The sequence below is a fragment of the Phaenicophaeus curvirostris genome, chromosome 9 (genome assembly GCF_032191515.1).
Source record: "Phaenicophaeus curvirostris isolate KB17595 chromosome 9, BPBGC_Pcur_1.0, whole genome shotgun sequence".
In the NCBI taxonomy this organism is placed as follows: domain Eukaryota; kingdom Metazoa; phylum Chordata; class Aves; order Cuculiformes; family Cuculidae; genus Phaenicophaeus; species Phaenicophaeus curvirostris.
Window position 1 is genome coordinate 34897009 of NC_091400.1, and position 12359 is coordinate 34909367.

The window sequence follows — 12359 nt, forward strand, 5'->3', positions numbered from 1 at the left end:
GTGAAGAATTTTTTCCTAATGTCCAGCCTAAACCTCCCCTGGTGGAGCTTGAGGCCATTCCCTCTCATCCTGTCCCCCGTCACTTGGGAGAAGAGCCCAGCTCCCTCCTCTCCATAACCTCCTTTCAGGTAGTTGTAGAGAGCAATGAGGTCTCCCGTCAGCCTCCTCTTCTCCAGGCTAAACAACCCAAATGACTTTGGATTCTTAGATTTCTGCTTAGAGACTGTTGTATCTTTAACATTGAGACAGTGAGAGGCTGATTTGGGCTTGTGGGTCGTGGCAGACATTGACTTGTAGTGGCCTCTAAGCTGGGGGGAGAAAGGGGGTGCCGGTAACACACTGCAAGAAGTTTGTCCATTATATAAATTACCCGTAGGCTGACAAATGCCCCAGGTCAACTTAATCTGTTTTCTTCTATGCCCGGAAAGAGAAAATGGCCATTTAATTATTGGGAGAAAAAAATTATCCTACTAATTGAGAGCGTCACATTAGTGCAATTTAGTTTATCGTTCGATTCATTTGAGGAACATGGATGCAGTTCAGCCAGAGATGTTATTTAATGTTTAATTGGATGGCCTCAAGGCGACAAAACACTGCATGTCCTCATCAACACAAACGGCCTGTGTGCTTTGCTGGTGCAAAATGGACAGATGGATAAAATGGATCGTGCTTTCTTCATGCGCGCTTCAGTCATCTTTATTTTGACTTTTCGGTGCTTACAATGACACGCTTAACTTTGCATCCTGAGGAAGCTATACAGCAACCTGTAAGAGCAACAACTTTCCAGAGCAAACGCTTACAAGAGCGTTTTCCATGTGTAGACTCTTTCCTAGGAATTAGTCCCATCATTCCTGAGGTGCAGCCGCAGGGTCAGAACTGTGCCCACTGACACCAGTGGTTTTATTTTCAGTGGTTTTATTTTCACTGCTTTGTCTGAGGATGGGATAGCGATGCTGTGATCCGAGGGGACATTGCAAACATGGGGCTGGAGTAGAACACGAGCTGAGGATGATGCAATTCCAGCCTGTTTTAAGAAGGGCTTTAAAGAAAAACATCATTAATTTATTTTGAATATTATTAATATTTATCATTATGATATGTAATCCTCCACAGCCGCCACAGTTAAGACATATGGTAGCTTGGGCGCAGCCCCATGAATAATGCAGGCCATTATCAGTCTGTGTTTTGAAACAAACAAAAATATTAACAAGTCTTAATTGGACTGGCTCTGATGTCAACTAGCCACTTAGCAATTAAAGTTTTAATTGCTCCACAATTAAATTTCCAACCACAATGTAATTAGCACGCAGAGTTTAATTTGCCAAAGTGTGGTGCTGGCCAAGAGTCCCAGAGCTCAGGGAAAGCTTGGAGGGGCTGGGGCAGTGGGGGAAGCTGTTCCTGCGGCTCTGGGCTCCTCGTGTTGCCAGTTGTGGATGCTTGCTGATGCCTCTTGGATCTCAGATGAAAAGCTTCCTTTCCCCAAATCTTAGCGTGTGTCCGCAAGATCTTTCAGACTGGTTCCAGTTTTCAAGCCATCTTGAGTTACAACCAACAGCCACGTGTATAAAATTGCAAAACTAACTGTTGAGGAGCTTTCACGGAGCTGCCCTCAGGAGCTTGGTGCAAGATTGTCCTGGTGATTTGAGGCTGCTGTTTTTAGAAGACTCTCTCTTTTTTGTCACAGCAATGCTTTGCTGGTAGCAGCCTGGACTTGTAGCTGCACTGTGCTTATTCATAGAATAGTCTGGGTTGGAAGGGACCTTAAAGATCATCTAGTTCCAACCTCCCTGCCATGGGCAGGGACAACTCCCACAGGATCAGGCTGCCCAAGGCCCATCCAACCTGGACTTGAACCCCTCCAGGGATGGGGCAGCCACAGCTTCCCTGGGCAACCTGGACCGTGTCCTCCCTACCCTCATGGTGAAGAAATTCCTCCTTATGTCTAGTCTAAATCTGCCCCTCTCCAGTTTATACCCATTGCCCCTCGTCCTATCTCTCTATGCCTTTGTAAGAATTCCTTCCCCAGCTTTCTTGTAGCCCCTTCAAGTACTGGAAAGTCACTATAAGGTCTCCTTGGAGCTTTCTCTCCTCCAGGCTGACCAGCTCCAACTCTCTCAGCCTGTCCTCGTATGGGAGGTGCTCATTAGAGAGCTTCTGCTTATCATTCCTAGGCGTTGCATCTGTTGAGCAGTGCACTTAAGCACGAATAACAGTGGAAACAGTGCATTCCCTGAACATATTAGGAGGCAGCCAGAATGGGTGAATTTAGGTGCACGCATTGCAAATAATTTTCTGTTTCCTCAATTAATTTTCAAGCTGCTAGAAAAGTTGTGAGTTCTGGATGACAAGTGAAAAAATGGGTGAGAAAGAAAGCAAAATGTTTAGGAGCATGGAAATTTTATGCTTGGGTGAATGGCATTTACATAAAAATCTGTGTGAAGGAGTTAGGATAAGGCTTTAGCTTATATCCAGGAAGATGGCTGGGAAAAAATAAATGAAAACTAAAGGGAAGGTTGCTGGTCTTTGAATCCAAGGAATGAGAGTGGAAAGTTTCCAGCATAAAAATTTATTTTGCCAAAAGTGGGACGTGACTCAAGTAATTCTTTTCCTTAGAAAAAGAACCAAGGAAACTCTCATGTAGTTGAGACTTCTGAGCATCTGCCAAACCTGAAATATCTTGAGTTATACATGGTGAAACTGGTTTCTGGCAACTATTGCGGTCAGGAGCAGGCTGGTGGCTTCTGGAGATTGTGTTCTGTTCTGTATCCTCATGCTGGTCACCTTCATTTTGAGAAAGTGAAATGGGTGGCACCCTTTGAGCAAGAGAACTGATTCATAAAACTTGCCTTGATGAAAATGTGCGTCAAAACCACTGACGTGGTATGGCAAGGACCCGTTTCACGGCTTGCAGGGCCATTAATGAAGTGACTCATCGGTCAGATGGTATTGGGGCATATTTTGTCTGTCTGGGAATGGAGAAGAGTAGGGAATCTGAAGTATAGCCACCAAACTGTAGCTGCCAACCTTCGCTGTTGGGAAGTCCTCCATATTAGTGAAGACACAGAGATTTTAGTTTTATTTTATGCTCTGTCTATATGAAAAATTACTTAGATTGTTTCCTGCCAGTATGGAATAGTTTCTTACAGCTGACATAGAAATGCATAGCTTGGATGCAGGCTAAAGCTCCACAAAATCAGCTCAGCTGTAAATTAAATTTCAATGTTTAATTCAATAACATTCAATATTTTGGCAGACACGCAGCATTTCCAATCTTTTTTCTTGCCTCAAATAAAGCATCACTTCCATTATTTAGTATTTGCTTTACGGAGATGTCAAAGGGAGTTGCAAATTTATCTCCATTAATTGATCAATATTGTATTGCATTTCTTTTGTTTTCTTTATCGGGTTGTTACATCAAAGAAAGTAATTTATTTTCTCCATGGAAAACTGCACTGCCTAGGCTGCCAGCTAGGAAAAGAAAATTGGTAAAATTCCTTCTGTTTCTAGCTGTGTTAGACCCTTTATTTCCATGAGAGGTGAGTTTGGTTCACGGTCCGGGGAGTTTATTGTTAGATGTTTAATGTTCCAGATTACTTAATTACACAACAGGAGAATAGGAGACTTTCTCCAGTACAATAAATTGTAATTAAACAGCACATTTATTACTAAACCGTACTGAAAGAGGAAGCAGCCTACCGTATCGCTTCTCTTGCTGTAACATCAAAGATCAAATACCTTTGCCTTTCAATTCCAGACTTCCTCAGGCTACTGTCCTGTCCAATCTTTCTCTTGTGCACTTTGAAGAAAACAGATCTACTTTCTCCAGCAGCGGCTGAGTTTGTCTAACGAAGCCTCTCGCTGACTGTTTTGTGTCTTGGTAGAAGAATACAGCTGTCAGAGGAGGACCAGGGAGTGGATTGGCTCTGGCTTCAGAAGCATCACAGAGCTTTGGAGAAGGGGTGAGAGGAGCAGAGGTGGGCTCAGGGCCATAAAACACCCTCAGCCTTGTAGCTGGGGGTGGTGAGCCAAGGCAAAGGTTACTCAAGTGGCTTCTTGTGCTCTGACCACCTCTCCAACTGAAGGTTCATTCCCAAAGATCTCTTCTAGACTGTGTTTGGCTGCATACAGAGGTTGCAAAGAGCAGGTGCAGGGAGGACAACCCCATGGCACCCTGAGATGCCAGGAGGGGCATTGGGGAAAGTCAGCATTCTTTAACCTGGTTGCTTTAACTCCTTAACTTCAACTTGTGTTCCTTGTGGTGCAGAGATGGACCAGGCTGTGGTGGGCTCTGTGCCCCGGGCTCAGTGCAGGGCAAAACCGGAATCATTGTGAGGCACCGTTTGCATTAGCAATGCTTCCCCCGTGCCACGACACTGCCTTGCTGTAGCAAGAGGGTCACTGGGAGTAACCTAGATCTATTTTTTCAACCTGAGAGGAGAGCTGCCACCTGGTTGCAGGGTGGGAGTGTGGCATACAGCCTCTCTAAGGCATTGCTTGTCTTCCTGAGTGAAACCTGCCCTTTTAAAGATCCAGAGGAGGATGCTAGAGGAGGATTTTCATGGATGCTTTGCATGAACAGAGTTTGCTTTCATGTTCAAAATGATTTAGGGAGGTGTTTCTGAAACAATATAATTTCTGTTGTCACATTCTTGCTTTCCTTCTGATTGTTTCAGGTAAAAAATGTTTTATAATGGCTATTTCATCTGCAAGTAGTAACTTTATATTCAAATTTGCAAAGTAAAAAGCAGGAGTGGGAATCCGAGCACCACTTTATTAGCAGAATGAGTATAAACTGCCTAAAAATGACTACAAATGAAATACATATTCATTAGCTTTCAAAGCAGCAAGCTTTAGCTTTGTTTTAGCAAACAAAACCTGTGCATTGCGTCGTGTTCTGTGCTTCTGGAAGAACCGGGTTTTGTAGCAGGAACTGCACCCACAATCTTGTGCATGTTCTATGCAATCTACACTTCAAACAACTTCATTAGGAATAAAACTAATAAAAATAAAACTATTGATGCAAATGTTAAATAAACTACTAGATAATTCTTGTTTTTTGGAAACAAAGAATTTTTGACTTGCTAAGCCATTAAGAGTAGTTCTTGGTGACCCACTCCAAATTTGAGCAGTTCTCATCTGGAAAGTCCTTTTTGAGTTCCTCAAAACAGATGCTTGTTGTCTGACTAACATTCAAAACCTACGTTATCTTGGGTCATGAGAAATTTTAACTCTAATCTTTCACTTAATGCCAATGGGCTTTTTGGGTTTGCTATGAAATAGAAACTATATTGAATTTGAGCTATTTGCGCTTGCCCAAACATTTCCCAAGGCTTACATTTTTCTGCTTAACTCTGGAGCTACTGCTTGAAACGCAGAGTTGCCAGCGGGTGGAATAACTGCATACAAATCTTAACTTCTGTCTTTAGAAGGCGTGGTTTGCTTTGGTTTTGTAGAATGTCATCTTTACATACTCTTGCCTGTATCTACACAACGTGCAGGGAAATCTCCGTGCTTTTAAAATTACTATTTTAATTTCATAACCAATATACTTCTTTGGTCTGGGGGGAAATGATTGATGCAGTAAAAGGGTCGTGAAGACTGTAGTAAAAATAATCTGTGTGATATTGTCCTTTCCATCTCAAATCTCAAAGTCCTTTGCCATAATCAGGCAGGACTTTGTCCTCAAAATATGACAGTGAGTGCTCAATTCTGTACATGTGGAAAACAGGCTGTAAACTGAAGGAAGCTGAGTTAATATTTCTGTATATAACTCCAGAGAGGTCATTCCAACATCAAGGTGATCCTTTCCAGCATTGTCACTCCCTCATGGGGATTTTCCTATCTTCTTTGTCTCAGCCCTTGGATACCATTTGTGGAAGATGCAATGTTGACTTATAGTCATGCATGGTCATGAGTGAACCATCTGATTTTTTAATATAGTGAGAAATGCTTCCCCCCAGAAAAAACCCACTGAGCTGTAAGAGTAAGAACCTAGCTTCTTATTTTTCATTCCTTATAACAAAATAAAGGGGGTATGAGAATATGTGTAGTTTTCTTACAAAGATGAATGATCAGCATGGATTGCTTTGGGAAGCAACAGATGACATCTTGAGCAGTGGGACAGATCTCAACACCCTTTTGGATAATGTGATCTATTTGTGTATTACTACTCAGAGTTGCCTGTCTTTTCTCTGGAACCAGTTATGACTCCATGAGCTGAAAGTAAGGTAAACTCATTCCCTTTACGGATGTTTGTTGTAGAAATTTTGCAGAAATATCCCCACTTAAGCTCTGCTGAAACTGATTTCTATTAAAAAAAAAAAAGAAATGTGTTCTTCAGAATCATTTCAGAGTCTGTGAAGCATGTGAGGCACCACTAAAGATTGATTTTATTCGTTCTTGAGATAAATATCTGGTTTTGTGCTTCATATTAGATTGACCAATCTTAATATGACAAAATAAATCAAACGTTTATAAAAAATAATGATCAAAATAAATGGACTTTTAAAGGAAAGTTAGCATGTGTAAGGAATGGAATTCAGGTCTATGTGAAGCTAACAATAAATCAGCAAACTCAGAATTTAATCTTCAAGGCTACTTATTGGCCTCAAAGTATTATATTGCGTATTTTAGTATTTCGGTGGTGGCTTTACTGTGTGAGTATAGGTGAGTGCATTCCTGGCAGACCTTTATGAGGTGCTAACTGTGCAGTATCAATGGCCGGTATCAATATTCAGTGGGACAGATGCCACATAATTGTGTTTAATTTGCTTTTACATGTTTCCCTCCTGTATATCTCTCCCAGCTGTGATGGGAGCTGCAGACCTGTGCACACGGTGACTGCCAGCCAGTGTCTCCCAAAGGAAATGGCATTTTCTTCTCCTTGTAGATAACTATGTGTACTTAAGTAATCAATCATAATTATAATTGCTGCTTTACTAGTGAAATTTATAGAGACTTGCTCTTACTATTGAAACCTGCTTTCTGGTAGTAATAGCATAACATAGAGATGTTACTATGAATGGAAGGTGAGAAAAAGGAGTTTTTTGCCCCAACCATTACATTTGCTCCTCACTACAAGAAAGACATTGAGGTCCTGGAGCGTGTCCAGAGAAAAGCGATGAAGCTGGTGAAGGGGCTGGAGAACAAGCCTTATGAGGAGCGGCTGAGGGAGCTGGGGTTGTTTAGCCTGGAGAAGAGGAGGCTGAGGGGAGACCTCATCACTGTCTACAACTGCCTGAAAGGAGATTGTGGAGAGATGGGTGTTGGGCTCATCACCCAGGTGATAGGTGATAGGACAAGAGGGAATGGCCTCAAGCTGCACCAGGGGAGGTTCAGGTTTTCATTAGGAAAAAAATCTTCACTGAAAGGGCTCTCAAGCACTGGCACAGGCAGCCCGGGGAGGTGGTTGATCACCATCCTTGGAGGTATTTAAAAGGTGGGTAGATGAGGTGCTTAGGGACATGATTTAGTAGTGGACAGGTACAGTTGGCGTTGATGATCTCCAAGGTCTTTTCAAGCCTGATGATTCTATGAATCTATAATCCCCTATTCTCCCCTCGCCCCCATGTGTACTCTGCTTCTCATTGTGGCATCACTTGTGGGTATACAAGGTGATAGGGCTGTCTCAATTCCTTTCCTTCTCCTCATTCTTGTTCCTCAAATGTTTTGTGAAACCCCCAGACTGCCCCTAAGCTGCTTTCTTTCCATTCAACCTTTGCTTTTAAATCCCCCTCACATATCTCCTCTTGGCATGGTATTGGTAAGCAGATAAAGCAGACTTGCTTATTTAAGATGAAACATTTAAAAAGGAAAGGTATGGTGAGATGGGAATTAAGTAATGGCCACAGGTCGGAGTAATTTTCATTTTGATAATAGCTGTGTTATTCATGGATGAGTGTTCTCGGGGATTAGTTTCTTAGTGAAAATGAGCAGAAAACTGCTCTGTGGTTTTCATCTGGGGTGTTTAAGACCTAAATATTTTCCTTTTTAACACAAAAAATGGAAAAAAAAAAATCATCTGAAAGTGCGATACATGAAACAAAGTTCCCATTGAGCTCAGTGTACTAAAAAGAACTGTATCAGTACATATAACAGTATGGATACTCCACTAAAACAACTCAAGTGTTGAAAGGTTACATATGTGACAGGTATTTTTAACCTTTTTCTGAGTTTCCATGCTCTCCTTTATAATACATTTAATTGGTTTTCAAGTTGCAGGGCTATGGTGTTTTCATTGACAGTATCATTGAATATATTTCAAAACTTAAGTCTGAAAGAACTTAAATTCCCTTTTAAAATGGTCTCGTTCTTTCTTTTCCTCACAGATGGGAAGGTTGAAGTGACAAAAGAAGGCGTGAAGCTGTGCACCATGGGACCTGGCAAAGTCTTTGGGGAGTTAGCCATCCTCTACAACTGCACTCGAACAGCAACTGTCAAAAGTAAGGCCATTTCTGAACTTTGACGTGGAATGACTTGGAATTTCTTTGGGAAGTAGGGTTTTCCTCATCACTTCTTTGGAGTTGCAGCGTCTGCTAGATGTTCCGCTTCCTTAATTAATTAAAATTTTTAGGGCATGGATTATAGTATAGCATTTAGCCACTGTGACCAGGAAGAAAGTGCAAAGGAAGTACTTATTTTTCACCAGGAGAAGTACTTTTGCTCAGGTTTGTTCATGTAGGGAACCTCCTACGTAAATACGGCATGGCTGATGCTACCTTGTGCAAAGGAGCCTTTAGCAAGTGTCGTAGGCTTCCTTATAAGCCTTGCTGAATCTCATGATATATGAGAAGAGTATATCTGTTGCTTAGAAGAGCATATCTGACCCTTGTAAGGTTAAATCTTCAAGGGAAAATCTGTAAATTAAGCTTATCTATCTTTTTCAGGACAAGTAATTGTTTTCCTCCTATACTGATTAAACAAAGTCAGGAAATAATCTGGATGACAGTGATCCCCTGTTCTAAGTCTTAAGCACTTCTGCAATCTGGTTTCTTTTATGAATGTTCCGGGCAGAAGCCTGGGTTGCACAGTAGGTAGAGGAGAAATCACATTGCTGTGTGCAACATAAGTATGTTTTCATTTAAATTCAGAGTAATAGTGGAGATGTGGGATATATAATATCACAGTCCTTGATATTGCGCCTAAGAGTATACGGTGACATCTTAAGCAGAGAGGTTTTATAGGAGATGATAAATAGTTCTGTGATCTAAAGACGCCATAAGGAGAGAAGTTGGAAGGATAGAATAATACAAAACCAAATAAGTGGTACTATGATTCTATGAAAATAATGAGGCATGCAAGTCCCTGTTCAGAAGAAAGCCTTTTAGAAATACTTAATTTTGTTTCACAAAGGGAAAGAAAGAGAAGAAATGGACAGAAATGACAAAACAGGAAAAGATAACTACATTTTTTTTATGATGTACGTGTTGTTCTCCGTAGTCGTAAAGAACTTGACTGATGTTCTCTATTTTTACCTGCACAAACCTTGCCTTTTTACGAGTACTGTTTATTACAGGTAAATCCTCGGCTACAGCATTGTCAATTCATCAGTGGTACAGTTTATGCTTTGCAGTAATCCAGATAATTAGCAAATTCTTTGGAGTAATCCAAATGATTAGCAAGCGCTTTAGAGTGATCCCAAATGATGTAGCAAATGTGCATATTGCACAAGTTATGCCTAACCCCGTGGCTAGACCTCCAGGCTTCTTCAGACTGTGTTGGGCTGCTCTCCTAGGGGATGCTTCATCTCCTTCTCCTACTCCACCAAGGGGAATATGAGTGTGAATGGGAGGCGGGTGCTGATCCACCCAAACCTCCTCATACCTTCCTCCCCCGTAGGTGCATTATCTATGTAGCTGTACAGCCTGTTTTTCAATGCAGTTAAAGGTTTGGAGGATTGATGATGCTCATAAATTCAGATAAGCTGCAGGCTTATGTGGTAATACAGTGATATAAAATTGTAAAGAGCAGAGAAAGAGACAAAACGGTTGAATCCTAGGGAAGGAAATGAGAGGATGGTTATTATTTAGTTCCACTTAGGAGTGCAGTATTAAAAGGGTCGTGATCCAGTGGTTCCATGGGCACTACATCACATAATCGGCACAGTCGTACTGTTCTTGTGTGATGTGCATTTCACCCGTAGGTACAAGTGACTCCAATAGGGAATAATACTGGCAGCAGTTCTTGCTATCGGTTTTACTTGCTTTTTCAGGTACTGGATCTCCTCTCTTGAGCGAGCATCCAGATTGTCACTTGGCACTTAGTTTTACCAAATCCTTTTTTCTTGGTTAAATTGAGGGCGATAGTAAGGTCACTACTGTAACTGTCCTCAGAGAGATCTTTCTTCAAGAAAGAAGTATCTGCATTTGTTGTTACACCTTGTTCCTTTCCCACTGGCATCGTAAAATTATGATAATTATGCACCTTCTTCTTCCAGCAGCTGTTGGGGACGTAATCTCATTTTCAATGCCCACAAGTATTTTCTCTCTCATTATGGCACCAGTAAGTAGCGGTTGTGATCACAATTGGCTTTGCATCCTTTCAAGTGAGATGGCTCACAAGGTCACTGTTTGACTTTGGGGATCCGTTTCAGCCAGACCTAACTGAACAGAGGGCTTGGAGCAGTGCAGATCAGCTTAGGGCATATTATTGACTTAGGTTGTTGCCACTGCTGCTATAAAACAGCTTCAAACATCTGTTTGTTCTTTTGCCTAAATGATAAATAAATGTCATAAATCTCTAGAAAGGCGAATGCTAGTAAATATTCCATTACATCTGATGATAACTTTGATCATTACAAGGCTTATTTCAGGAGTAATGAGCAGTTGATGATTGTAATGAGAACAGATACCCAGTCAACATAGAGATGGGTATTGGAGATGGTGAAGATGTGTCAAGGGGCATCATCCGGTTTTCATGTAGAGAAATGATTTAAGTCAGGACTTCCCAGTTTTCAGGAGATAGATTTCCATTACCTCCAGAGTGTCAGAAGCGTTTTTTGATGTGCCTGCCAGTACTTCATTACAAGGATGTGGAGTATTTCTTTTTGAAAAATGAAGTTGCAGCAAGACTGAATGAAGGGTGCATTATGGTAGTGAGATGCTCAACAGTGCCCTTGGGCTGTAATGATGTGTCACCTGTGTTGACATCTGTTGCTGTAACTTGTTTCTATGTCTAATCTTGCTTTGGCTTTGTAAATAATAATATTTTTAGTGTCATTACTCCCTGCATTAGTCCTCTTCAGCTGGTTCTTTCTCTGAAGGAGACTGCAGACTTAAAGGGATAAATCACTGTAAGAAAGACCTTATCTTTTAAAAATAATTTAGTGTGCTTTAAAATTTAGTTATTCTGATCTGACTTCTGTTTCATTACAGTCTCTTTAATAAGACAACCCAGGTCTTTTGAAAGCCTGCCCTGAGAGAATTATAGTAACAGTTTTTCTCAGTATTATTGCTGTTTTAAATAAAAGCATGGTGAGCTATAACCAAAACCTGGGAAGAAAGAGCGACCAAACCCTTGGGGGTCCAGAAGCATTGTGGAAGGTAGGGCCGCGTCTCATGACATGTCACCTCAGCTATAAGGTACCTGCTTACAGTTTTTCAACATCTGATTTTTTTGGTTTGGCTGAAGCCTTTGCTCCACATTTCCAGATAGAATCATAGAATCATAGGATCACCAGGTTGGAAAAGACCCACTGGATCATCGAGTCCAACCATTCCTATCAAACACTAAACCATGTCCCTTAGCACCTCGTCCACCCGTGGCTTAAACACCTCCAGGGAAGGTGACTCAACCACCTCCCTGGGCAGCCTCTGCCACTGCCCAATGACCCTTTCTGTGAAGAATTTTTTCCTAATGTCCAGCCTGAACCTCCCCTGGCGGAGCTTGAGGCCATTCCCTCTCGTCCTGTCCCCTGTCCCTTGGGAGAAGAGCCCAGCTCCCTCCTCTCCACAACCTCCTTTCAGGTAGTTGTAGAGAGCAATGAGGTCTCCCCTCAGCCTCCTCTTCTCCAGGCTAAACACCCCCAGCTCTCTCAGCTGTTCCTCATAAGGCCTGTTCTCCAGCCCCCTCACCAGCTTCGTCGCTCAAATATTATTATATTACAGAAAGAGCAATCATTTATTTCTAATCATTTATTTCAGTCTAATGCTCCAATAATGTCCCTGCCTCGGCTTTCTAAAGCTGGTGTTCACAGACCGGCTTCCGTTATATATATAGTGAAATCTAAATCAGAAGCTGATTTATTCCTCTGTCTGTGTTGATTATCCAGAGTTCTCAAATGCTTACATGCAAGACTTGATGCTACTTGCAACTTAAAGTGGAATCACACACTTTCCTGCCTAATTCTAGCAAATAATTCA

The 12359-nt window shown here is 41.6% G+C and overlaps 1 protein-coding gene across 2 annotated transcripts in view; it reads left to right on the plus strand.

Annotated features, from left to right (window-relative positions):
• PRKG1 (protein kinase cGMP-dependent 1) overlaps positions 1-12359 on the plus strand; it is a 473692-nt gene that overhangs the window by 177273 nt on the left and 284060 nt on the right. For both annotated transcript variants that reach the window (XM_069863903.1, XM_069863901.1), the window contains exon 3: positions 8328-8441. In XM_069863903.1, the coding sequence (XP_069720004.1) occupies positions 8328-8441 (114 nt within the window). The remainder of the gene's footprint in view (positions 1-8327; positions 8442-12359) is intronic.